Here is a 25,507-nt window from a genome sequence, read left to right as displayed (position 1 = left end):
TCGTACATTGGAAGTAATCTCCGAGAGGCCCAGACTACTTCATCTAAACCACCAATTGACCTACCAACCCACCATTAGTCTCATGATCCATCAAAAGGAGAGAGAGAGAAAAAAAGAACATACCGAAGAAGTAATCCCCTCCCCCACCCCCTTGAGACTATGCCACCACCCCTTGGGAATAAACAATACATCCCCTCTCTCTAGCAAAACATCATACCCGACCATGCCCTTGCCACTACTGTCTGTCGCAGTATCTGAGTGATTATCGCCCCAAATAACATCCTCAAGCAGCTTTCTCTCCAACCCCATCATCATTTCCTCCCCTCGAATCGCAGCTCCACCACCCCCATTACCACTATCACTAGCGACTTGATTCCTCACATACATAAAAACACCCATCCCATCCCCCGGCCCTAAGAGTCGCACATGTTTAAGTCCAGCCAACTGCACAAATAAATTCGGATTCGGATCCTTATGGAGAGGCGTATATGTCGGCGGAGCACCAATCCAGAGATTTGCGGCATAAATGTCGTTCTTGCCGGTTTCTGTGACTATCCTTGGAGCAGGAGAAAAATCCGAGGAGAGTTGTGGTGGGAGGTCGGAGATGTGTGCTTGCGCGAGGTAGATGGTTGTTTTATTCTGTGGTGATGGGGGAGATTGAGTATATGCTAGAAACATTGATAATGGCGCGTGCAGACGTTTGAATTGGATTTGTTCACCTCCTCCTGAGGATGGTTCTGATGAGGTTGTGGTGGTGGTCATCTCAAGTGGGACAACCGCATCCCCGTATTGTGATATGTATTCATAATTCAATCTCACGCCGCGTTCTTTCTGCTCAACGAACCATTTCTGATAACCCTGTAAGTTGCGAGCAAAGTCGGCAGAGCGGAATACAGCAGGTTTCTCAGCGGTGAAGTAGTGTTGACGGAAATGGTCTATGTCATTTTCATCAGGGAGATTGTCAGGCGGTATCCAATGGGTGATTGTTGTTAGGGAAGAGATTTGATGTTGCTGTAGGACTGGCCTTATCGGCTTTGGCCGAACCGTGTGACTTATTATCCCCCCATATTGGCCGTATATTCGCATTACTCCCATCCTGAAGCATCTTATACTTGAATGGATGAGATGGGATTAAACTCGGCACAGACAGCGCGGGAGTGGAGATTTTCCGTCCCCGCACTCCGACTTTCCAACCTTATTTGCAGGTAAGGCCCTCAGGCGAACTCACCGTTCCGCACTCTCAACAGCTCTGTACAACCCATGCATCGTCTCTGAATCGGACATAAACGACACAAGAAAATGAATTCAGAGTCTCCTAATCCGCACGGAAACACTCCGCAAGCCTCGGGTGTATCGTCGAATGGGGACGGCAAAAGAAAGGCGGGCCCAGAGAGCGGAACGCAGACGCGCGCAAAGCGGAATCGGTATATTTCGATTGCCTGGTATGAAATGCAGGGGTCCCTGATGCCCTAAGCCCTAATTTAGTCTATCTGTTCAGAGGAATCTGACCCTCTTCGGAATATAGCAACGAATGCAAAAGACGAAAGATCAAGTGCAATGGACAGGTGCCTTGTCAACGATGTGGGCATCTCAATCTTGAGTGTTAGTGCCCCAACTATCATCATACACTAAACTAATCCTCCGCCTCAAGGTCTATATGCACCCAATTGCTGCAACGGAAACTTCAAGGACTCCGAGTTAGTTTTCCTCGGCATTCACTTAAAAACTTATATAGTGCGCTAACCGTAGTCTAGGGAATTTCGGGTTATGAAGGAGCAGATTGACACTCTCCAAACCCAAGTCAACACTCTATTTACTAGTCTGAACGAATTGTCCACTTTAAAAACATCGCTTGACTCGGTACCTCTTGACTCATATTCCACCGATCCCTCTCGTACTGGGCCGATTTCAACTTCCCAAGAGCAGCCTTCACCAGCAAGTCCGCCGCAAGCCAGGCATCCTCGGTTTCATGGCCCTACTAGTTCAGCTTTCAATTTCGGTGTAGCTCGAGTGAGCCTCCGCGATATGGGCTTGACTTCTACTGAGAATCCAATCCACGATGACCTCGCTGCAGCTGCTGAGGAGTCATCGCTTCCAACAGCTTTGACTCGCCTGGCAGCAATGCATCCTACCAAGGACCCTATATGGGCGATCACTCGAGAAGAGGCAGTTCGATTATGCAGAGTATATGAAGAAGAGATTGGTCTGATGTACCCTTTCTTCAACATTGAAAAGGTCATTTCACAAACGAATCTTCTTTACAACTTTCTGGAAGCAGCAACGAGGACTGGCTTGACACAGACTCAATTACCGGGACTAGACGGTTTGCAAGATGACGATTCCCTTAATTTAAAAATGATTCTTGCTACAACATTGGTCCTTGAGGGCGGAGGTCAGAGTACACTAGCACAACATCTTTTTGACACTGTGAAGCCAGTGTTTTATACAAAGACACTGGAACCCGCAAATATCAAAACAATCCAGCTGTTTTCAATTATGGTTTGTCATTAATCCTTTGAATTGTTATCTTTTATGCTAATACTTGGTTTTGCTAGGCTATGTATTACTTTCACACTGACAACGAACTGATGTGTTATCGTATCACGGGTATGAACGCTCGGGCATGTCTCGAACTCGGGCTGCATCGATGGGATGCAGTCATAAAGGCCTTTCCAGCAGAAAGCGATTGGACAGAGGTCACAAGACTGTTCTGGGCAATCTATAATCTTGACCGACGGTTCAGTTTCGGCACAGGCTTGCCCTTTGCAATTCCGGATAGTGATATTGACCCTAGTCTTCCAGAGCCTGTAAGAAGCCCTCCATTAGCAAAGTCTCGTATATACGTGCTTGTTTATTGACAATGACAGGATGATTCACGACCGTACTCGAAGAGCATGGTTGCATATGATCGGCTTAGTTCAAAAATATGGTACTCTGGTGTGGGATATGAAGGATCCACTGATGTCAACAGAGAAGAGATTGGATTTCTCGATTATCAAGTTTGCCAGTGGTACAAGAACATACCGGAAAGTATGAAACTCTCGGTGGATTCACCCGGTAACAACAACTCGGGTAATCGAGGACTACAGCGGCTACGGGTGTTACTATACCTTCGAATGAATCATTTACGGATTCTCATTTATAGACCAGTGTTGCATTCGGCATCAAGTATTGTCGAGAACCAAGGACATGCTCGTACGGTCGTTGATATTGCCAGAGACACCATCCGAATCCTTGCTAGACTCAATCAGACGTCGGACATCTACAGAACACAACAGATAACTTTCAATTGGTTTCTGGTAGCCGCGCTTGCAGTCTTATTTCTTGCAGTATGTCATGCTCCTGGCGAATTCAGCCGTGAGGTACGCGACGAATTCTACCTAGCGCTTGACCTTATCAATGGCTTCAGCGCTCATTCCTACATCTCCATGCGATTATGGAATTCGATCAAAGGACTTCGCAAAATCGCTGAGAAACTTGGTGTATTTGGTCGCAACACTGGAGCAGATGCTCGTGACCCCCACTCAAGCGCAGCTGTTGCAATGGCCGGCTTAGCCGGACATCCCATGGAGAACATATCGGTATATGGACCAGCAGTCGGCACCATATCTGAACTAGGGAATAGCCCCATGAACGGACTACAAATCAGTCATGAATTGACCAATCTTTTCGAAGCTGTCGGTGCATCTAGTTCTTTTGGGGCAGATAATCTCAATGGGTTTATCTCGAATGATGGCGATTTACAGAATTCTGGCGAAGGCTTAGCCGGTGTTCTGAGCAGTGATGCTGAATTTTCGCGGATATTGAGTGGCCTCATATAATGAAGTTTGATCATTCGATGTAAAATATCGAAGTTTATGGTCCTTGTATCTTATAGAGACATCGTTACCAACATCATGACAAACATCTTAAAATGATTTCTCACTTGCTCTTCTTGTATTACCTGGGTTCGATTGAGTTCTCAAGATGAAGGAGTAGGACTAGATTCTGTTAGATACTTTATAGCAAGAATAAACAGTATGTCTGTGCTTTTATTTCTAGATCGCGGAGTATTGAGAGCAAGCATCCACAGCAAGTGGGAGGAAAAGTCCTAACTGAATGCTCATGAGTTAGGGCTCGGTGAGATGGTATCGATAAGGATAGATAGTTCTTATCAGCGTTATCGTTGACTCTTCTTAGCGAGACAGCCTCAATTACGGAAATATCACGTGACTGCATGGCATCTGCGGCAACTGGGCAGCCCTTCCCAACCACACACGGTGCCCTACGACTGGCGCGGTCATTCTGTCAACCATTTACTCGCCGAATGAATCGCCATGATGATATACAATTGAAGATCTATTAAATAACTTTTTGTGCGTTTTTCTTTATAGTCTTACCCTCAAATCGTGGCCATTCATCGAACGGCACGAAGCCTCATGTTTTCTTACCCCGCCATCCCATTTCTCGTGCAGCTCTCATCGAGAGCTCGATAGTCGCGAGCACTCGCTTTCTAGTCTATTTTGATCCTTCTTACTATCATTTCTAACCGTTGTCTTGTTCGCTCAGATGAACTGTGGAATATTCCTCGCGAAATAGTATCGGTGCGCTTGATTCATCTCCGTACTACTTCAACCATCAAAGCAAAAAAAGACGCGATTACCAGATTCGAAGTCAATCTCGCAACTCCTTGAACTTCGATTCGAGAATTACTCACTCGCGAGACGCCCGTAGCGATACAATCCCACACACCACCGTGTGTTACTTATCCCCCAGAAGCAATAACTTAATTGGCTTCCTCTCGTTTGCTCGACATAACCCTCGACAACGTGTCTGGAGAAACAGTACCAACACTGGCCGAAGGCCTTGAAAGGCTGGACCTGAGCTCGATATCCACGTCCACCTTCTCGTCCGACTCTAGTTCTTTCAACATGTCGTCTTCCGATGGAGCCCCGGAGTCATGGATCTCATCATTTTGTTCGCTTATGGGCCATGAGTACTTCGCCGAGGTGTCGGAGGATTTTATTGAGGACGATTTCAACTTGACAGGCCTGCAGTCTCAAGTGCCCATGTACAAAGAAGCGTTGGAAATGATTCTTGATGTTGAGCCCGAGGATGATGAGGAGGAGGAAGAGGAAGAGGAAGAAGAGGACGACGATGATGAGCTATTGGGCGATGAGAAAACGCTGGGCTACCGTCGAGCAGGTGATCGGAGACATATGCGGGTGGCTAGTGATCTCAGTATGATAGAGAGCTCGGCAGAGTTGTTGTATGGATTAATTCATCAACGATACATCACATCACGGCCTGGGATTCAGCAAATGCTTGAAAAATATGAAGTTCATCATTTCGGAGTCTGCCCGCGCGTGAATTGTTACGGATGCAAGGTTCTTCCCGTCGGTCGCACCGATACTCCTGGTCAGGAGACTGTCAAATTGTTCTGTCCTAGCTGTTACGATATCTACACCCCGCCAAACAGTCGATTTCAATCGGTAGATGGAGCTTTCTTCGGAACGACATTTGGATGTTTGTTTTTCATGACATTTCCAGAGCTGGATGTTGGAGGCCGTGCAGAGAGCATTTTGTCATCTGCTTCGCTAGCCGCTGGTAATACCTCAAATCAATCGCGCTCGTCTTCATTGAATACATCAGTTGCGCTGACCACGACGTCAACTGCAGACCAACCACCACTGGCCAATCAACCGGCTCAAATCAACGGTATATTGTCGTCTAATTTCGCCCCGGGTGTAGGCTTCGGCAAAATCTATGAACCTCGTATTTATGGATTCCGAGTATCAGAGCGCGCCAAGTCCGGCCCGCGAATGCAATGGTTACGCATGAAACCCAGAGATATCAACGAACTGGACGAATCAGCAATATATCAAGCTGCGCACGGAATTGATGACGAGGGAGGATATGAAGAGGGAGATACTGAAATGGGATCGACAACGGCAGCTGCATCTCAACAAACTGCAATTGGAATGAGGAGGAAAGCACCTATGAGGAAGCGCAGGCATGTACCTCCCAGCACTTCGACGACTAAGAATGGAGAAGGTGGTTAAACATGTGGCGTTTTATATGGATGTCTCTTTTTTCATCTTTATGTAGTTTTTGTGGGGTCAAATTATATTTGTTATGTCTTCCACCTTTTTGTTCCCTCTCTTCTTTCTACATTTGCATAAATCAAAATTCATCATAGCATGGATTTTTTTTGTGTTCTAAAATTTCTTTCTCTTCTCCTTTTTCATAACGCGCGGCATTGTTGAGAGATGGATGTGTTAGTTTGTTTGATGGATGAGCTCGGTATTTTGTGAGTGGATTTTGCAGTGATTACAGGTAATGGAGTGCTTAGAGAATAGGAAAAGCTATCAATGGAGATGCTGATAGTGTATATACCCACGCAACATTGAAATATCAGCATTGAACATTCATCCGAGTATTCCAGGTTTTTTGATACCTGAGTGACCTCCAGGGGGTGCTCCAATGCCTATGTAGCGATATCCATGGATGTGTGCCGCAAGATCTTAGCGAAAAGGAGCGTATTAATCGAACCACCCAGATAGCAGAAGATATCATCTAAGCCCTAAAAGACTCATTAACATTGCAGGTTCTGCTTTATGGGTACGCCTCTGGTAGTCCCCACATTGAATTTCCTACCAACGACTGAAAAGTGGAATTACAATGTAGCCCTACTATCTTGAAGAGTCCTGAGTACATACCAATATCCCGAAAAGGCAGTGGCCTCCATCTGTCAGCGTTCATTGGCTAAATCCTGGCCAGCATTGTTGTGCCAGCAAAGGCTTGATTGAAACCAAGTGGATCAACGTGCATATATCCACAATTGCAGAGAGTCGCGAGACGGAGAGTCACGACTGCACAAGACGAGGTAATGAAGTATCATTTGATATTTCTGTGTACTTTACTTAAAGTGGGAAACATGTTTACTTAGTACGTATAGTCCACCTCTTTCTGCCATTATGGTCACGGGTTTTCATGATGTATTGTATATAGGATAACCACGAATCAAGGAGACTTATCATATTCCTATGGAACTTGATGCAATCGAATTGCGTTGCTTGACTACCTGCTGATCACGGAATTTGTTCTGGTGCATCATCTGCAAACTTAGCAGCGTAACTAGCACATAGTTAACTAACTTTTTCTCAATTCCCAAATTTCAAGTAAACGAGGCAGCTCAGTCACCCTCTCATGGCCACAAATATTAAGGTGTATAGTTGAATATTATTGAATCTTAAAACATTCTGACATTTGATAAGACACCTGATTAACCGTAGGGTCTTTAGGTGTATACTCCGTGGTCCGACATTGTACACATCCCGATTCCCCACTCGTTAGGCTGGCCTAGAATAGATAAGGTTCGGGGGCCCGCATAAGTGGGTCTCCAACCCATACTTTTCTGAAAGTTTATTCTATTGCACCGTACATATAGTATGGCCATCCTAGAGCTTCGCAGAGTGTTCATACTTCTTGAGTAATATTACAAGATAGCCCTTCTCCTGCGGAGATAATAGCTGACTGTGTGAGTATACCGAATGAATACACCAAGAGCTGAAAAAGCGGCTTGTCAGATTATGTCATGCCAGTGACAATCAGCAAGCACACCAGCCCCTGGTCAGGGACCGGAGCTGAGAGACGAACTTATCAGAGCCATAGGATCGGTCTAGAACGAGATGGATAGAATTTTTGAGGTTTCAAGTGGAGAACAATGAAGAAGTGAAATTACGTTTTCTGTCATCCTTGAATATTCCACCTATAAGTATAGGGCTGAGCTCGGTGTCATTGGATGGTGCAATTACCGGACTAGGATAACCTTGCCTACAGGAGCCGATACCGTGTTCTGTTGGCGAGGCGCTAGTAATGGTTCAACGTCGCTTACCTTCAGTATACTCCCTTGAAAGAAGAGGTTGGACGCCTGAAAGAGATTCAGGATAAACAGCCCCATGTAATCCGGATGCCAACAAGGCTACACCAGCTGATTGATTGCTACCAGTAGTACATAATTAGGTCTTACATCCCACGTATGTCGAAATATATGGCATCCGACTGCATAATGCGCATACCCCTGTGCTGCGATTTGGTGGATGACTGACTCAATATACATGATCAGCTAATTGAATTCGGGGAACCTTTATTCCCACCAAGATCTCACTAATCCTACCCATTGACCCTCATGGGAAAAAAAAATCTTACATCTGTTACCAATCTTTCCTACGCAATTTCTTCGGCATTTGCTTTATCCCCATGTTTTTTTTTTTTTTTTTTTTTTTTGATTTTCGCCACCCCCCTACAAACGCCAAATATCTATACGCCATTTATAGTAAGCTCTTATATGAAGCTCTGCACCAGTAACCTGATAGGATTAAATACGAGCCCTAAAACTAGCTCTGGGCCCAGCTTACTACGCCATACAATCTCTCCCAAGCCTATTACCGAGCCCGATACCGAGCCCGTTACCGAGCCCGTTAGGTCCGTTAGGTCCGTTAGTGAGCCTCTGAATAGGCACACGTAACTGCCCCTAAATAAATTCATGTCTAGCTAGCTTATAAGCCAGCTAGTAAGCTTACGTACAAGCCCTATAACTATGCACTCGGTATAACTTAGGGGAGAGTGAAAATCGAAAACATAGGGTTGCTTTAACATGTTAAGAAAATTGTCTGGGAAAGATTGGTAACGAAAGTCTCAAGGTCTTTTTTTTTTCTTAAATACGGGCTGGGATTAGTACAATCCAGGCATGAATGACCACCCTTAAATTCAATCAATACATTTATCACTTAAATCCGAGTTTTAACCGAATAGCCCTACATAACACATATTACTACAGAGTAATCCTGTCTTTGGGGATGGTTGCCTACACAACTCGGCTCTTCCTTTGTGGCTTGGTAGATTTGCTAACGAACTGTCGAATCACTTTATTGAACTCGGCTACATATCAGCACGTTCGAAACTCAAGTGGCTTCTGGTTATTTCCAGAGAAGGATGGAATAGAGCCGAGTAATTGCCTAATCGAGAACACGGATCTTATGCCAGGCAACATAATACTATTTGGCATAAATTTGTTGATGCGGAGAAATGACCAAGCCCTAATTCTCGAAGCTAATCTACCAAGGTACCGAATACGGTAATTTCTGTACCATGAACCATTTCTAGAAAGCCCTAATTAAAGGATATGCAAGTTACAAAGTGCTCACTACCCGGTGGTAAGTGAGAGTCCACCAATCGATTCAATGACATGGATGATTCCAGCCCATGCTGGTAGATTGCATCATTCGTTTGACTTAATTCTACTTCGGTGTAAGAGAACGCTACTGATGCAAGGATTATTCCTGTATGAAGCTGACTCTTTCTATAACTAGTACTAGAGCAAATACGTATGTATGTCCCGAGCCTTATTGTAACCAAGGATAAGATATCATGTTTCATCATAGTGTGTTGCTTTGCTCGCGTAATTCGATATCTACGTACGATCTTAAGCTGGATTTAAGGACATATCTCTCCAATTCTGCGGAATACCATGTTAGGGTTTGCGAATCAAAGTAAACGGCGTAATCACTGTACAGAGAGGCCGATTAGGTAATTTCTATCATCATATCATACAAGGTATCTACTCTATGGCTCGCTCAAGTTGCCTCCTTGTGGATGTATAAGTCTTAATACAAAAATACCCCGGCCAAAGCCTCTAAATAATAACACCCTTGAATGCTAGTACTTCATTATACCTCGGAGTCAAAACTGCATGCTCTGGAGTCAACGGAAAGTGTTCGTTGATTGACCGGGCGGGGGATGTTGACGAGGAGTACCCGTCTGAGTAGGCATTGGCAAGTGACGGTGTCTGTTGGTGTCCGTCAGCTTTTGAAAAAAAATCCTGTTAGAATATTTCTTCTCCTTCTTGATGTAGATTTGGCGTCGTTAAGATAGAAATAAAGACAGGAAAGAAGATATTTACCTGAGTTTGCTGGCCGTATTGCGGCTGATGAGGCGCTGGCATGTCCAAACCGGCAATTGAAGCGTAGTTGAGATATAGAGGATTGAGAGGTTGGTTATCAGAGAGAGCATTTGTCTGCTTTGATTGGATCAAGTGATCCATTTGGTGATGAGAAGCTACCTCTCCGTATTGAGAATGTGGTATCGTCTGAAATGTGTTTTGATGAAGAGGCTGGGGTGAAGGATAGGAACTGTGATGGCCATACACCTCCGGATAAGAAGGATATGACTGGTAAAAGAATGAGTCGGGTGGTGATGAAGAGGCCATTTGTCGCGAATTGAGTTGTTGCTCGGTGTAGATGTTGCTATTGTTGGCACCGCGTGCTTCAGACACGTTGCCGTATGCTTCATGCTGCTGGAGTGGAAGTGGACTATGAGACGGATTCCAGCTCGGAGGATTCGATACTGAGGTAGAAGTCTTCTTTTTACGGGTTGCAGGGCTGTCGATTTTGGGAGACTGAGACTTCTTGGCCCGAGGTTTAGGTTGATGCGAGGTCTCCCTCTGAGCCGGTTCTGGGGACGCAGATGTAGATCCAGCTCTACGCTCCAGATCCTCTAGACGGCGTTTCAATTTTTTGCCTACGACCCGTCAGAACTGTTTCTCATCACCTTTTTGCATCTCAAGATTGAATACTTACGGTAGTTACGCTGAGCAATCCGGTTTTGAATTCGACGTCTCTCTGCCAGATCAGAAATCTTGGTCCAGTCTTCATTGGGGTTGGCATTGACACTGAAAGCACTGCTTGTTCCATGGTTTGTTGTGTATCTCGACGTAGCTGCAGGCAATTCCGTCGAAGGAGCAGCAGTATTCGTCATTGAGTAAGACTGGTAGGTATAACCTTGAAAGCCCGGTCGATCCATTGTGGTCGTCGTATGCAAGTCAACTGCTTGAAGAGGATGACTAGCTAGTAACATTGAAGAGTCTGCAGGTTTCAAATTGATGGTTTCCAGGCGACTCTGTATGTGGTGAGATAATAACTAGATGGAAATCACCGTTATGTATGTAAGCAAATCGAGAATTGCGGCGATGTATGTAATCTGGTGGATGAAAGATCAAGAGGGATATATTATATGGACAGATATGATGTTTGTACTAATGAACAAGGTTGGCCTTTGAATAGACGGGATATACGGAGTATTTACATGACATGCTGGCTACCCACAGCTGTGTGAGCTGTTTGAACTAGTCAAATAACGTTAATTGGATCGAACAGGGCTGCATTAAGCATCCGGTAGCATTCAGTCTAGATATTTGCTTTTTCTCTATTCCTTGCCTATTTCTAGTATGGTGGTGACACATCGACATCGTACTCGGTTCACAACGGACCATGTTAATGTCCATTAATTAGTTCTTAATGCACTACGGAGCTTACGAAGTTAAATTTGCTTGTCATTCCTAGCTGGCGTCTGCCACAATACATACCCTATTACCCAGTTCATCCTAGGTTGCTTAAACCCATCTGCTGTCCTGCACCACCACACACCAGTTTCAGCTACATCCTTCACTTCATAAAAGACTCGTCCAGAAATAGGACTCGATGGGCGGGGGACCCTAGTTTCGCCCCAGTGCCACGGAGGTCCAACGCATTAACCTTTAAGGCTTTAATTCCATGTAGTACCTGGTGCAGCCAAATACTCCACTTAATGCTGGACTAACAGCCTACGCACAACAGTAACCAATCAGCTTAGAAGCTGTTCCGATTCCGTACGCAAATGCCAAGCATGATAGAGGTTGTCCGGGGTTCATGGTGGAACCCCGAAGCCAATAAGTTCGCTTTAGACCCTGGTGATTGGGGCTTCCCGGCGCGAAAGCTTTATTTATTAGCCTTAACGTCCCGGGGTTTCTCCTGTGGCTGTTAAGTAGATGCCGTCTTAAGTCATCACACAATAAATTAATTAGCCGATAGCAGGTATTACCATTACCATACAACTCAAAAGCAAAGGCCGAGAATAATTTCAAGATAAGGCCTAAGATTCCCACAATAGTGACTGCCTGCATGAATAAATCAGGGGATTCTAAAAATGGGAACCATCAATGGCCATTCAACGGAGGTGGAAGCACTACATAGTACATACATATTCACAACACGGAGCACTCCGTATATGCATACATAGAAACGGATGGCAGGGACATTTGGGAAGACTAGCAGGGTTCGGGCTGTTGAAGGCTTAACCATGCTATGCCATAACGGTCATAGATCCTTAATCCCTCAAAGATACCCTATGGTGCTGTTATTTATCCCGCGGAGCATCCTGGGCGGAACTTTGTGGTTTCAACTTCCAAGCGCTGCGCACGGCACAGTGTGCAAACACTGGGCCCGTTGACCCAAGAAAGTTTCGAATATAACTTGCATCTTCATGTATGATGGAAAGGGTTTAGTCTAACAAAAGAAAATGATTGTAGTCAATGTAGTGAGATATGATTTACCCGTGGAAGGAAAGTGTCACCTCATACAGAATTGAGGCCCAGGACTGACAACAGCGGCCCCATTGCTGTGCTTCGTGTGTAGTATTCTCGTACAATCTGAATTCATTGAAAACCGTATGTACAGAGCGTGCTTGATCTTCTCTTATTCTAGAATCTCTGAGGTGGACCAAGTATGTTACGCCAAATAGGTCCCTAAGAATAAACCCTAATGACAAAGCCCGCTAAAGCCGGTAAAGCCTAACTCAAAGTCAGTCTAGCTCGTCGGAATTAGCTCGACCATTCCTTTGAAACGTGGGGTGATGTTGTTTCCATTTTAGGAAAATATCGTGCCTATGCCGTTCCGCTCTCTGGTTTCGCTTATCTGCCCTAATTCAACTTTGTGGAAACAATAGCTCGCTTATTATCCAGTCATGTGTTCAGTATTCCTCCATGACTAATTAGCGATATTGCCTGTTAAGTTATCAACCGTAAATGGATTAAACCACCTTCTTATTATAGAAGGGCTCAACAAACTTGAGTAGCGCTTGATGCTTGTATTGAACGCGGTTGCCCAATTTGTGGGGTGTTTTTTTGGACAGATGCCATACACTGCTAAATTGTTTTTCATGGTACGTAGTTACCTGGGAGCTACGTAAACTAGTCAATAGGTACTTGCTTTGAAACGTGTACACTGCATTACCATTATGCTTTCCCCAGTTGCCTTCGGGATTGGCACGCCAAGTAGTCTAAGGTTACGAGGTGACCTGTTAGAGGTACCTCATGAGACGTTATATTAGGTTTTTCTCTTGTGGTTGCACAACACACTTGCTTACGCGTATACTTCGCTCGAGCACCCAATTGTTATGATATGGGTGGTCATGGTCAACACATTGTCCCAGGCCGATCCAGAGAGGCTCGCTTTTTTGCCATTTTGGAGGCTTTTACTCGACAGTGGACAATGACAGCTCCACCGTATCATATAAGCAGAATCTCCAGTTAACTAACAATTAACTAACTAACTTAGTTAAGTTCGTTAGTTACATCTAACATGGCAAGTTGTGATCAGTAATCGTGATAGACACATCCCATGAACTAAGTCCGTTAACTCCATGGAAAATGCCGAGGGGTCAGAATAAGCCACATTGTAGCCTCATTTGCAGGGAACGAGGGTGAATCTAATATAGACAGCGGTGTGGACTTCATATTGTCCTATTTTTGACCGAATCATGTCCGATATCAACTGCCTAGTTCCGATTCAAACTTATGTTCTTCACTACCTAGCTCGGACCAGGATCTTAGGGCTACCTAGGCGTTCGAGCTCTTTGGATATTACGTACGTAAGTCGCGATCCAGAGCGCTCTCTGTAATAGAGACAGACCTCAGACCCCGAATGAATATTAATGCGTGGCTTAGAGGATTCCTTAGACTATATACCTAAGACGGTTAGCCCTTGGCGACAAAAAGCTAAGCGATGCTTTTTCATGAGGGAAATGATGTAGATTCGTCCATGGCATATTAGTGAATCCTCTTATCTGGCTTTAGGTTGACGTAGTAAGCACAATAAGTTGCGTGTGGATTATGCGAGGAGTCTGAGGACCCTAGCCATCCGACGAATGGTAAATGACTACGAAGACGCGCGAGGGTAATTAATACGAACCACTCTAAGTGCCATAATAATAACCGAATTAAAGGGCTTTGATTGGTTTGTTGGTATGGTCCTCGAAAGGGTAACTAGTAACTAGTTAACTAACTAGTAGTACAGAGGAATGGCGTAATATGGATGGGCTATCCTGACTGGTTGTCCATCCTAGTGATTCCGGAAAAGTACTTCCCAAAGTCCGCAATTCATATTATTATGGCATCGCTCATAACCCTGCCTGCCAATCCTTCTGGATGCCAATGTTGGAAAGACTCACAGTTCGGAACTTATTGCTTCTCCGTAAGCTAAGAAACTAGAGTGCTGTACTGTCCGACAGAATTCAGAGTCAGACGCTTATTCCTTCGACTCCTCGGTCCGCCCCCAATAAGTTACTGGCAGCACTCTCCTCTGTCAAGTCACACAATGGGTCGTACTTGGATCATCTGCTCGGCAATTCCTCCATCCATCCGTCAAGCACGTCCGGGCCTCGTCTGTCCAACAGATCTGTCAAGTGTCAAAGACTCCAGGCAAATCTTCAAATCTTTTTATGTCCCAATTGAGAACTCCAAGGGGTAATCATGATAGCGGTTTCGTACCCTCGAGGAAGCATCATGACGTCCATTCTACCGTGCTACGTAATTGATGATTAGATTTTGAACATGCCAGACGTTCAATACGCGACTTTGAATGATCAGTTCAGACACTGTGACCTAGCGTTAGTGTCGAGATTAGCCTCAAAACTCAAAAGTCGGTACTTGGCGAGGATTCAGGCGGCGGCCACGAGGTAAGTGTGAGAATAAGAAAATTGGTGCGTCGCCACAAGGATTTTCGCCACGTTCGGTGTGCTGAGGGGGAGATTGGGGGGGTGGGTTTAAGGATAGTACAGTAGATGTATTATATATAGTTATAATATAAGTTATAATCTATACTCCGTAATTTATCATAAGTTGTGGATAGTTAACATTTTAAAAGAGTACGTAGTAAAAATACCAAGGTTACCGCTACCTAACCGTATTTGTAAGGAGCATATTTCCGCCAGCCCAGATAACCAACGTCTTAGCGCGAAGTATATAGGGCTGAATGCAACCACTCGCGTATTGGGATTACGACTGTTTAGTTGTCTAGTGTCACGTACATGGGATAAAAATTACAGAGTTTTGCGCATATATCTCCATCACTCCGCGGATATTGATCGGAAAAACACGCGATGTTTGCTTCGTCTGAGCCATGTGCTGGAAACATAACTGCTCCGCATAGTAGTAGCGCAGCGTAGAAGTTAACGTACGTAGTAGTAGCGTTGCGTATAAGTTAACATACTACCGCAGATACGCGGGAATTCAGGATCACACCAATCAATCATAATACCCAACGCCCAAACTTAAAATGCAGACTACTCCCACTAGTTGCAGTGCCTAGTCTGCCAAATCAAACCCAAGCCCCTGACGAGCTAGCAGGATCGTCTAGAATCTAACTTTTAAACGTCGTTCAAAGTTTGCCTAGCGTTCTATTCAGTCTAGAACAGACATACTAACGGCCGACTCTGTTCCCGAAACCTAATTTAGGATTTGGAGTACTGCCATATACAGTTAGAAGGTAGGTAACGTCAGCGGATTGCATGGGCTAGTTTGTATCCACAACTTAGTCACATGTTGGGCATTGCGAGAGATGGGTGGATTTCTTGGGTTGTGACTAGTGAGGAAGAGTCGTCTCATGACTTACAAGGTACGACGCAACTCGTTCTCCGTTGATAATGATGTGTTTGCCGTCTTCAGGAGGCATGAAGAAGTGCTCGAGCAGCATGTAGAGCACGAATCGACATGCTTCATCCCTGTCCCTCGTGCCAGCATGCTTGATTCTTCACATTATGCTTCATAATATGCATGCATAACGAACCGACAAGTTGAAGGAGGCATCCTCTCGATAAGAGGGCCAATGCGGACATGGGAACTGCACCTCAAACCTAAAAATAGCACCGTAGTCCACATTCTAGATTGATTAGGAACCTTGTTCTGCAAAAAAAAAAAAAAAAAAAAAAAAAAAAAAAAAAAAAAAAAAGAGAGCCTGCACGTCCCGGTTGCTACGTACTACCTACACCTTTGAACTATGTCTCATGGTTCGAAGCTACTAGGTTATATATCTAAATAGTAAGGAGCTGGGTAAGTCCATGAGACTTCCTTTTGATACGTTTCCTTTTATGCTTGAGCCTAGCCTGTATGTAGTATGAGACATATGCCATTTCGGGTTGATCAATAGTAGATCAGGGTGACTATACGTCGCCATCAGCAAATAGAAATCATACTCCAGTATAGATGCGCCAGCATCCTTAGGTGTCGGAAAGACTCCGCCGTGCATAGAGACGAAGGAACTTTTATCAGCATCCAATATGTACATACATTAGAGCCGCCATGCCCCAGGTGGCAGGGGGGAGATATATATGATCCCAGAATGGAAGGTGGTGATTGTACAGCGACTAACATAGCCCCAAAGGCGACTTGGACGGACATCAATCCCGCCTCTCCAGCTGATACATCTGTACAATCTCATCGATAGTGCCCAGACACCTTTCGCGAAATCGATAGGCCAGGAATAAAAGCTTACCTTAAGTTATAGTAGTGTCCAGTGGCGGTGTACGTGCTTGCCTATATAGGTAGGTGAGGATGTTAAAGTCTGACTCGACTTGGATTCACCTTGCAACTACCGTTACAAGGGTTGTATGTATCCGGTATAGACATTGAGAGGCGAGCTTGATAGATAGGCGTTATGCACCAGACGCTAACTTTGCTATAAATAGACAGGGAGTATGAACCGGGTAATGGGTGACACTGTCCGTTATTTCCGGTTAGACAAACCAGGCCCCCTTCTTCGAATAGATGTATCCAAGAGATATACATGGCTCCGTAGTTGGTGGTGAATCTTGAACGCGCCGGTTTAGATACTCCTACGACCGGAGATTAACAGAATAGGGAAATTAAGAGAGCGGTTGAGGGCGGAGAAGCGTACTATTAACATGTTAGGATGTTGAAAATGCAGTGGTCATGAGAATAGGGAGCTTGGATGCTACTGCCCCCCCTCACTGCCACCTGGAAGAGCGAAGAAGAGGGAGGCGAACATGTTCAACTCCTCCAGGGATGTCTTAAGAAGGACTATCAAGGAACTGGAATGATACACCCTCCCAAGTGAGATATGGACGTAGGTAGTGAGACCAATTTTGGCTGAATAAGATTCTGCTGTTCCAGGTTAAGATTGATCGTTGGCTTATTCAAGATGCTGACGTGATGTGAGGTAGATCCTATGCTGAGCATTTGCACTATGTGAAGAATCTCTTTGATAGTTGCGACCATTGCTTTACATATGTACCAGAAATTTGCGATAACCTTTGAAAAATATATTTGAACTATTCTTTCTGATCGCTGGGTCTCTCTAAACAGGTACGACTGGGCGATCTACATACTCCAAAAATGCCTTTCAATGCAACTCCAGCAAAATATCGAAGTGATTTTTTACTCGATAACGTAGCTGCAACGATGAGTTAGCCATGTCTTTTCAAATATAAAAGCCTCTCGGGCTGAACAGGTGTAGTGACTTACCTCCAAGAATGCTGCTCCTCGCCATACTGGATACCCTCGATCCAGTTCTTCATACGAAGAGCAATCTCACCAGCTTCCTCATTCTCCTGCAGTCCACAATCCACCAATTGACCCTTGTAACTAATCTTGCGGACTGGGCTAACAATAGCTGCTGTACCAGATCCAAAGACTTCCAATAGCCGTCCCTCAGCCGATGCCTCAGCAAGCTCTGACATGCGCACTTTACGTTCGGTCACGACCCAGCCCTCGGGGACCAATCGCTCGCGAGCAAGTCCGAGAACAGAGTCTCGTGTGACACCCTCCAAGATCGTTCCGTCCAAAGGTGCGGTCAAAAGCTCCTTCTGTCCAGTCTCCTTGTTCTTGATGGCCATGAAGAGGTTCATGGTACCGACTTCAGTGACGTATTCCTCCTCGCCGAAAAGCCACAAGTTCTGCTGGAACCCGCGAGAGGCGGCCTCTTGCTGGGGAACAATACAGGGGGCGTAGTTGGCGCCAAGTTTCTTGTCGCCGACACCACCTGGCCAGGCGCGTACGGCGTAGTCAGTTGCTTCCAAAGACACAGCCTTGAATCCGGTAGGATAGTAAGGGCCAACAGGGCTGGCAATCACGAAAAGAAGGGCTGATCCTGGGGGGCCGACTCCAATGGTCTTTTGGGTACCAATCATCGTAGGTCGTAGATATAGCGAATATCCTTTCTCACTACAGGGCATAGCGTTAGTTGCATCGTCCATTGAGCACCCATATTGAACCAAACTTACTTGGGAATGAATCGGCTCTCCAACTTGGCAAACTCTGCAATCAACTGGGTAAGGCTGTCGGCATTGATGGTAGGAAGAGCAATGCGCGAAGAGGACTTGTTAAGACGCTCCATGTTCTTATCAGGGCGGAACAGACGAATCTTGCCATCCTTATCTTTATAAGCTTTCATACCCTCAAAGCACTCGAAAGCATAGTGGAAAACGCATGTTGCGGGGTCAAGGCTGAGGTTCTGGTAGGGGACAATGCGAGGAGTAAGCCATCCGTCGGTAGCAGTCCATTCAATCGAGAGCATGTGATCTGTATGTAACAATTGAGTTAGTATATAGACATCTCCCAGGATATATTTGTATTTCTGCTTACCTGTGAATGTCTTGCCGAACTGCAATTGACTATTCGGAGTCAATTCCTTGGGTGTGCTGGTCTTGGTAATCTCGAGCTTGGAGGGATCAACGCCGGGCAGCTCGGTCGAGGCCGAGATAGGCTTGATGCTATACGCCCTCTTCCATAGCGAGGAGCCGAGCGATGTAGCTGTGTATTGGGGTTTGCCTGTGCGCAACAGTGTGTTGCGCGCAAACTGATGTGAAAGCTTCATCCTCTGTTGTGCGGCGATGACTCAGTAACTGCCGAAGATCAGCTGCAGATCAACCAGTCGGGACTGCCTTTAAATAATTCCAAATTGGAGAATGCAGCTCTTATTAGTGACTCACCTCACGATCTTTCAAGAGTTTAATGGCTGCTCGAACACAGGTGTGTCATACTAAGCATGCCTAGGTCGGAGAGGTACTAACAGACCGATTATTTTTTCGAGCGCTACCATTGGCACTCTCACCGGGGAGCTGCGACTCCAGGCCGACGCCGACGACCGGAGCGCTTTGTTGCGGGCCGCCTTGATCCTTGTCTAATCGAGTACTCTTATATAGTATATAGCGCCAGTACGGTATACGGCATCACAGCCGGAAAGAAAGAATGTACAATTGGATTGCTATATCGAAAGAGGCTCATAATTAAGAGCTACGTATATTGTTGAGCTGCATTGTGGTCAAGCAAACTACTACAGCCAGCCAAACTTGAAACGAGGAAAGTGCAAACATAGCAAACACGCCAAGTCTACGGTCCAGCATCAATCGAACTGCCTCAACTTCACCTCGGATTGTCTCAAACCTCATAGTTGTCGCATTGCATCCTGTTTATCTTCTTTCAAATATGCGCTATTCTTAATTCTTCTTCTTCAATATCTCATATTTGCACCGTTCCAATATGCCGCCTCAACCTACATCCAAGAGCGGGGGACTCTCGCTGTATGCAAACCTTCTAGATCCAGCTTCCGAAAGCTCTACAGCTCCCGGGACGATAGCCAAAGCTCCAGTCCTCTTCACTCAGAGCTCTGAAGCGGGCACAGATACAGACGATATTGTTACAGATAAGCAACAGAAAAGTGCCGGTAGCGCATTACCCTTTCTGATTTATCCGCGATGATTGTTACGTTATGATTGCTCACATTGTGTTGGCGCTTCCTGTTTCACGAAACTGTAGCATCTTTACGATTTCAGCCCATCAAGAGACCGCAGTTACCGAGTCAGAAGCCGAAAGCAAAACCTTCATTCCCCAAACCAACATCGACGCCCTTGGCACCAGGCAATACAACCACCGCAACATCTTCATCTACACGCCCGCAGGTCAAGTCGACCCTCGCCGATTGGGCCTCGACAGCCGATGATGACGATGTAAATGGCTTCTATGGGCAAGAAAAGCGACAACGTGGAGGCCGCAAGAAGCGGAAGAAGAACCGAGAGGGACCAGAAATGATCACGAATTGGGACGACATCTATGACCCCTCCAGGCCCAACAATTACGAAGAATACAAAAGGAGCGATGAAAAAATACGCGAAGTGAGAGAATGGAAGGACAGGCTGTATGCGCATCGTATGGTCAGGCGGCGCAGTACCGACTTTGACAGTGATGATGAATCTCCGCCACCACGGAACCGTGAGCCATTCTTTATATTCAATTGCGAAGCTTTATTAACTAGATACAGGGCAATTCGCTCCTCCTTCCTATAACTTTGCGCCGCCAGCCGATCTCAATGACACCTCGAAACTACCACCCATCGAAAGTAGCGAAGATGCCTACGCACAGCGCCTTCAGAAAACCAGACAACAAGACACTGAAGTGGACATGGAAGATGCAGAATACAAACCTCCGCCTCCGCCGGCCATAGTACCAAACGAAGCTACAGGAGACGATGCGTATGCAAGAAGGCTCCAGATGAGCCAGCAACCACCACCACCACCACCCCCTCCCCCCGAACAACCCCTAGTACCTAGCAAACCCTCCATGTCGACCTTTCAGCCTGCTTCGGCAACGATATCTCGCGCACCGGTGCGGTATACATTACCTCCTGCGCCTGAAGATATACCAGCAACCGAAGAGGAGCTTGAGGCTGTTTTTGCCGAAGAAGAACCAGTTCAGGATGAAGGAGAGGAAGCTCCTCGGTCTCTACGGCCCGGACAAAAGGGCTTTGCTGAGCGTCTTATGGCAAAATATGGCTGGACCAAGGGATCTGGTCTGGGTGCTGCCGGTACTGGAATTGTCAGCGCGTTGCAGGTGAAGGTAGAGAAGCAAAAGAAGAAACCGGACTCAGAAGGCGGAGGTTTTGCAACACCTGCGGGTCGTGGCAGGATCATCGCTAGCAAGAAGAGGAACGAGGAAGAAGGAAAATTCGGTCCCATGAGTGAAGTTATTGTGCTCTACGGTATGCTAGACGGCATGGATTTGGCAACCGAACTGGACAACAGCCAAGGTGGTGGTCTCATGCAAGAGATAGGCGAAGAATGCAATGAAAAGGTATGTTTTATCCAATTGTAGTGGAAAGAACGAAAGTGCTTACATTCAACCTAGTATGGCCGTGTCGAGAGAGTCTTCATACACCGAGAAAGCAATGAGCCAGTTCCAGTGTTTGTCAAATTCACTGCCCAACTATCAGCCTTGCGCGTAAGTGCAAACCATTCTTTTAGCCCTCAACCTAGGGACCATGACTAATGTCTAGTTTAGGCTGTCAACGCGCTGGAGGGACGTATATTTAATGGGAATAAGATCACTGCAAGGTTCTACGACACCGAGAAGTTCGATAAAGGTGTATACAAATGAGTGATTTGACTTCTATACTATAGTGCAAGCAATATCTCAATGCGATCTATATACCTTTACGTTGCTGTTGGAATAAAGGGGCCACTCGTCATTTCGGTATTCTGGGGCTATCTAAGAAACTCAGATTCGATAGCCTTCACCTATGCTCTCTCTGCATTATGTATATCAATCCGGCAAGACTTGCTCTTTGCTTTATCAATGATCATTCACATCTTGTATCCCAATCTACATCTACATCTAATCACGTGACATAACATCATAACTGGAAATGCAGAAAAGGCAAACGCCAGAGGCCGCGGGGCATGGGGTAAATCTGATTGGCCCGAGCTTCTTCTTCCCTCATCTGCGCCGCTTCCCCGACAATTTTACTTTCATACACTTCACTCGCTCACTTAGTTTACTCAAACAACAATACTTACCTAGACTCTGAAGGATTTACTAGGTCTGCTCTGTGACATAAGTATTCAAAAATTGTTAACGTGACACTCTTCTCATCATCTTGCTTGCAACCATTCGTCACTACGACTTGCGATAGATCAAAAAGCTTCTCTCACTGCAAGTTCAACCAGCGTCGCGAGTTCTTCACCTCCACGAATACCTGACCGTTCACCCGCCTCAACTTGTTGGATCTGAGTTTCTCTCCAACGACTCCCTCTTTATCCCGGCATCCTCCTCGTCACAGTCCATTTCGGTCAAACTTGCAACTCAAAATCAAATCTTAGATACCACTTGAAATACCGAAGGATTTTACAAAATGAGTCTTTGTTTGAATCGCCTAACTGAGGAGAGGTAACTACAAATCAGTTTTCTAGTGCTTTTTACTGGTGACTGACAAGTGCTGCGTACAGAAAGCAGTGGCGCAAGGATCACCCATTCGGTTTTTATGCCAAACCAAACCGCAACGCTCAAGGAGTTTTGGATATGAAAAACTGGGAGTGCGGCATCCCTGGAAAGTCTGGCACTCTTTGGGAGGGTGGATTGTTTAAGCTCCATCTCATTTTCCCGGAAGGTTCGTTTTTCTTGATTGGATATTTAGTAAATATTATGTATTATTTCTTTGAGATCACAGCTGACTTGGCTTCTATCATCTAGAATACCCTACCAAGCCACCAAAATGTTCGTTTGAATTCCCCGCTCAATTACCATATTATTTAAATTCAGCCCGTCTTACCCCGCATCGATTCTTCACCTTCGTTGAGATGATTTCGTGGCCATTGGTTCAGTGTCGGAATAATGATACTAATAATGGTTTTCCGTATAGGCAAATTCGTCCCCCCTCTTTTTCACCCAAATGTCTACCCGTCTGGCACCGTCTGCCTGTCGATTCTGAATGAAGAAGAAGCCTGGCGCCCTGCGATTACGATTAAGGAGATCCTCATTGGTGTCCAAGACTTGCTCGATGATCCCAATCCCGAATCCCCAGCGCAGGCGGAAGCTTATAACCTCTTCAAGAAAGACCGCGCCGCTTACGAAAAGAAAGTTCGACAAATTGTGCGCGAAAATCCGGCACCTTGAAATCGCAATGGAAGACACATCAAAAGGTCTTCTCTTTTTATGTCAACAATGATTCATGACCTACATCATTTCAAGCGGTACCAATTGCGTTCTCGGAGTTTAGAGGAATAGGGCATTCGGTGCTTATCATTTTATTTTTCTTCTTCGCCAGGAGGCTTCACACTCAGGGTAATACTGTCATGAGATAGATCTAATAGCCAAGTTACATAGAGCAATTTAACTCGCGCTGTTTCCTGTCTGCATTCATCGCTGGTCCTCAACGATTATTTCAGAAATTCTAGTTCATACGCTTTTTCAACTCGTCGCTAAATCGATTTATGCATTAGCCAACGCGTCTTAGGTTCATCTAATGCCATTCGTTACCACCGCTAAGCTGCATATACCCCTGTAAACGGAGCTTCACTTTACGATATCATGATACGTAACGTCATTCTCAACAACCGACGAGTACAAGCGTTCAAGCCTCGGAAGCTACGGGTTCATCTTTCTTAACACTCTTCCACCCCAATCCCCAGCTATAAACGAAAAGAACACTCGAAGTCGCAGCAACATTATAAGCCACAATGACTCCCTCAACACTACCCCCCTGCGGCAATAACATGGACCGAATCCCCGAAATACCAGCCGCTGAAGCCTGCATCACCGAAACAGAAGAGCAGATGCGTACAATTTGTAGGCTAAACCCTTCCCTTATGCTGGCGATGATCTGGTAGCCTATCTATGTACCAATGTCTGTGGCTATGGTGAATGTGCTCATCAGTCCGGATCCGGTGGATGCTGGAATCGTATCAAATATTGCCTAAGGGAGATAGTAACCTAGTCAGGCCCCTCAACGTCGGCATCTTCCATCTCACTCTCTGAAAGTAAATATCAAGGTAATACGACGTCATCAAACTACTCGCATGAAGGAAAAGTATATACCAACAAGCCATATAAACTACGCATCATCTCACCATCTCAAACGGAATTATCGCATGTTCTCCTTGTTTAGTCCCAGCCCAAAAGTAGGGCTAGATTGTCGGCAGATCCGCAAAAGAGGCCGATGACCACAGCCGTTGTTCCAGGGGTTGATCCGCCCGGTTGCATATTCATTGTTCACGGTTGAGTGGTCATTCGTACTGTAGACGACAGGGTTTACATAGATCAAAATCCATGTTTCTTGCTATCTTAGGGATGATTCCCACGAAACATCAATCATTGTGAGAACTAGATGGGTAGCTTGACTGAAGCCCATTGTAAGCATCACCCAGCGCTTATTCCAGAGATTTCCAATCTGCAAACCCAGCATTTCGAAAAAGAAAAAGATTTGCTCATAAAGGATACAAGCAAGAAACATTGACACCGAAGCAATAATAAAACACCGACGATCACGAAGCAGAACGCTAAGATGTGAGTTTTAAGCCCTAACATGCAGATGGGTAGATCGAATTGCCTAATTCGGTATATATTTCCTAATCGGGCTCAACATCATCATGTGCAGTAACCATCACTTTTTATATATTTTTTCGCGGGGTGGGTTATGCATTACTCCTACGAACTAGTAGGCCCCGCTCATCTTATCTGACGAGTTGTACAGTTCTGGATTGTTATATAAAGAGGCACCCACTTCAACTCATAATCATAGATCCCCCAGACAATCGCTTAGCCCTGATACTCGAGGGCTCGAAATATCACAGAAACTTCCCCATTGTCAAAAAGTTGGCGTTTGTTGGAATATTATTGATCTACATATAGTGAAGAGGAGTCTGTGGATCTGGAAAGGTGAGCACCACATCGTGGCTCAGATCATAGATTGGATGATTGAGCTCTCCCGGTTGACTTATTTCGACAGCATGCTCTTCGGCCCAAGCTCCATGTCAAATTTGTCCCAATTCACGTGTTTATTCCAGCCTTTATAAGTTTTCTTGGGTACTTGGTGTTCTTAGTTCACATATAGGTAACAATGGCTATGTTTTCACATCATCATCTGTGAAATTGATGAAGGGCAATCTCTAGAAATTGCATTCACTCTCATTGATGACCCTGTTCATTAGTAAACTACCTGGGTAGCTTGTTAACTAATAGAGACTTGAAGGAGTGACAAGGTTGAGTTGTATTGTTGCTCAAGTCATACAGCTTTGGCCGAGTGCAAGCTATGTGCAAGTTAGTAACAATCTTGAAGGCTGTGCTCTGAATCACATAAATATAACAGAGTTACTGCGGAGCTGAAGTCTGCCCTGGCATGTTGATTGCCGATAATCCGATTACTGCTAGGTCCAGTGATAAGTGACAGAGAAGGTCCCTGAATAATGCTGATGGGCATTGTCGGCGTCTTTCGTTGACACGCTTCGTTGCGACCATGTTAGCAGCACCGCTATTGAACCCCTGAGGTTGTGGAACTAACGAACGTTCTACATCTCTGAACTCCGGAGTGGAACCTAGGTTTTTGCGCCTATGTTGAATATTTAGAATTTTGACAATGAACCACGAGCC

At 45.4% G+C, this 25,507-nt stretch overlaps 7 protein-coding genes across 7 annotated transcripts; 4 read left to right on the top strand and 3 right to left on the bottom strand.

Annotated features, from left to right (window-relative positions):
- Positions 1 to 39: 39 nt before the first annotated feature.
- EYB26_001206 (uncharacterized protein) lies at positions 40 to 1,095 on the bottom strand (the record flags this gene model as incomplete). Its single annotated transcript, XM_054260517.1, has 2 exons — positions 40 to 60; positions 124 to 1,095. The coding sequence occupies 2 exons, from the start codon at positions 1,093 to 1,095 to the stop codon at positions 40 to 42; spliced, it is 993 nt and encodes a 330-aa protein (XP_054116492.1).
- Positions 1,096 to 1,299: 204 nt separating this feature from the next.
- EYB26_001205 (uncharacterized protein) lies at positions 1,300 to 3,821 on the top strand (the record flags this gene model as incomplete). Its single annotated transcript, XM_054260516.1, has 6 exons — positions 1,300 to 1,442; positions 1,526 to 1,602; positions 1,652 to 1,697; positions 1,755 to 2,499; positions 2,556 to 2,807; positions 2,868 to 3,821. The coding sequence occupies 6 exons, from the start codon at positions 1,300 to 1,302 to the stop codon at positions 3,819 to 3,821; spliced, it is 2,217 nt and encodes a 738-aa protein (XP_054116491.1).
- A 1,089-nt stretch (positions 3,822 to 4,910) lies between these two features.
- EYB26_001204 (uncharacterized protein) lies at positions 4,911 to 6,041 on the top strand (the record flags this gene model as incomplete). Its single annotated transcript, XM_054260515.1, has 2 exons — positions 4,911 to 5,586; positions 5,659 to 6,041. The coding sequence occupies 2 exons, from the start codon at positions 4,911 to 4,913 to the stop codon at positions 6,039 to 6,041; spliced, it is 1,059 nt and encodes a 352-aa protein (XP_054116490.1).
- A 3,635-nt stretch (positions 6,042 to 9,676) lies between these two features.
- On the bottom strand, positions 9,677 to 10,842 carry EYB26_001203 (uncharacterized protein; the record flags this gene model as incomplete). The annotated part of the gene is made up of 3 exons (XM_054260514.1): positions 9,677 to 9,829; positions 9,944 to 10,560; positions 10,620 to 10,842. 3 exons carry the CDS (start codon positions 10,840 to 10,842, stop codon positions 9,677 to 9,679), a joined length of 993 nt encoding a protein of 330 aa, XP_054116489.1.
- A 6,685-nt stretch (positions 10,843 to 17,527) lies between these two features.
- EYB26_001202 (uncharacterized protein) lies at positions 17,528 to 18,965 on the bottom strand (the record flags this gene model as incomplete). Its single annotated transcript, XM_054260513.1, has 4 exons — positions 17,528 to 17,543; positions 17,615 to 18,313; positions 18,373 to 18,670; positions 18,734 to 18,965. The coding sequence occupies 4 exons, from the start codon at positions 18,963 to 18,965 to the stop codon at positions 17,528 to 17,530; spliced, it is 1,245 nt and encodes a 414-aa protein (XP_054116488.1).
- A 665-nt stretch (positions 18,966 to 19,630) lies between these two features.
- Positions 19,631 to 21,520, top strand: EYB26_001201 (uncharacterized protein; the record flags this gene model as incomplete). Its single annotated transcript, XM_054260512.1, has 5 exons — positions 19,631 to 19,814; positions 19,907 to 20,359; positions 20,409 to 21,217; positions 21,272 to 21,364; positions 21,425 to 21,520. 5 exons carry the CDS (start codon positions 19,631 to 19,633, stop codon positions 21,518 to 21,520), a joined length of 1,635 nt encoding a protein of 544 aa, XP_054116487.1.
- A 754-nt stretch (positions 21,521 to 22,274) lies between these two features.
- Positions 22,275 to 23,035, top strand: EYB26_001200 (uncharacterized protein; the record flags this gene model as incomplete). The annotated part of the gene is made up of 4 exons (XM_054260511.1): positions 22,275 to 22,309; positions 22,369 to 22,529; positions 22,613 to 22,636; positions 22,782 to 23,035. 4 exons carry the CDS (start codon positions 22,275 to 22,277, stop codon positions 23,033 to 23,035), a joined length of 474 nt encoding a protein of 157 aa, XP_054116486.1.
- Between the last annotated feature and the right edge of the window lie 2,472 nt (positions 23,036 to 25,507).

The sequence above is a fragment of the Talaromyces marneffei genome, chromosome 1 (genome assembly GCF_009556855.1).
Source record: "Talaromyces marneffei chromosome 1, complete sequence".
NCBI classification, from domain to species: Eukaryota; Fungi; Ascomycota; class Eurotiomycetes; order Eurotiales; family Trichocomaceae; genus Talaromyces; species Talaromyces marneffei.
Note: the sequence above shows the minus strand (reverse complement) of the source record. Positions and strands in the feature narration are given on the sequence as shown.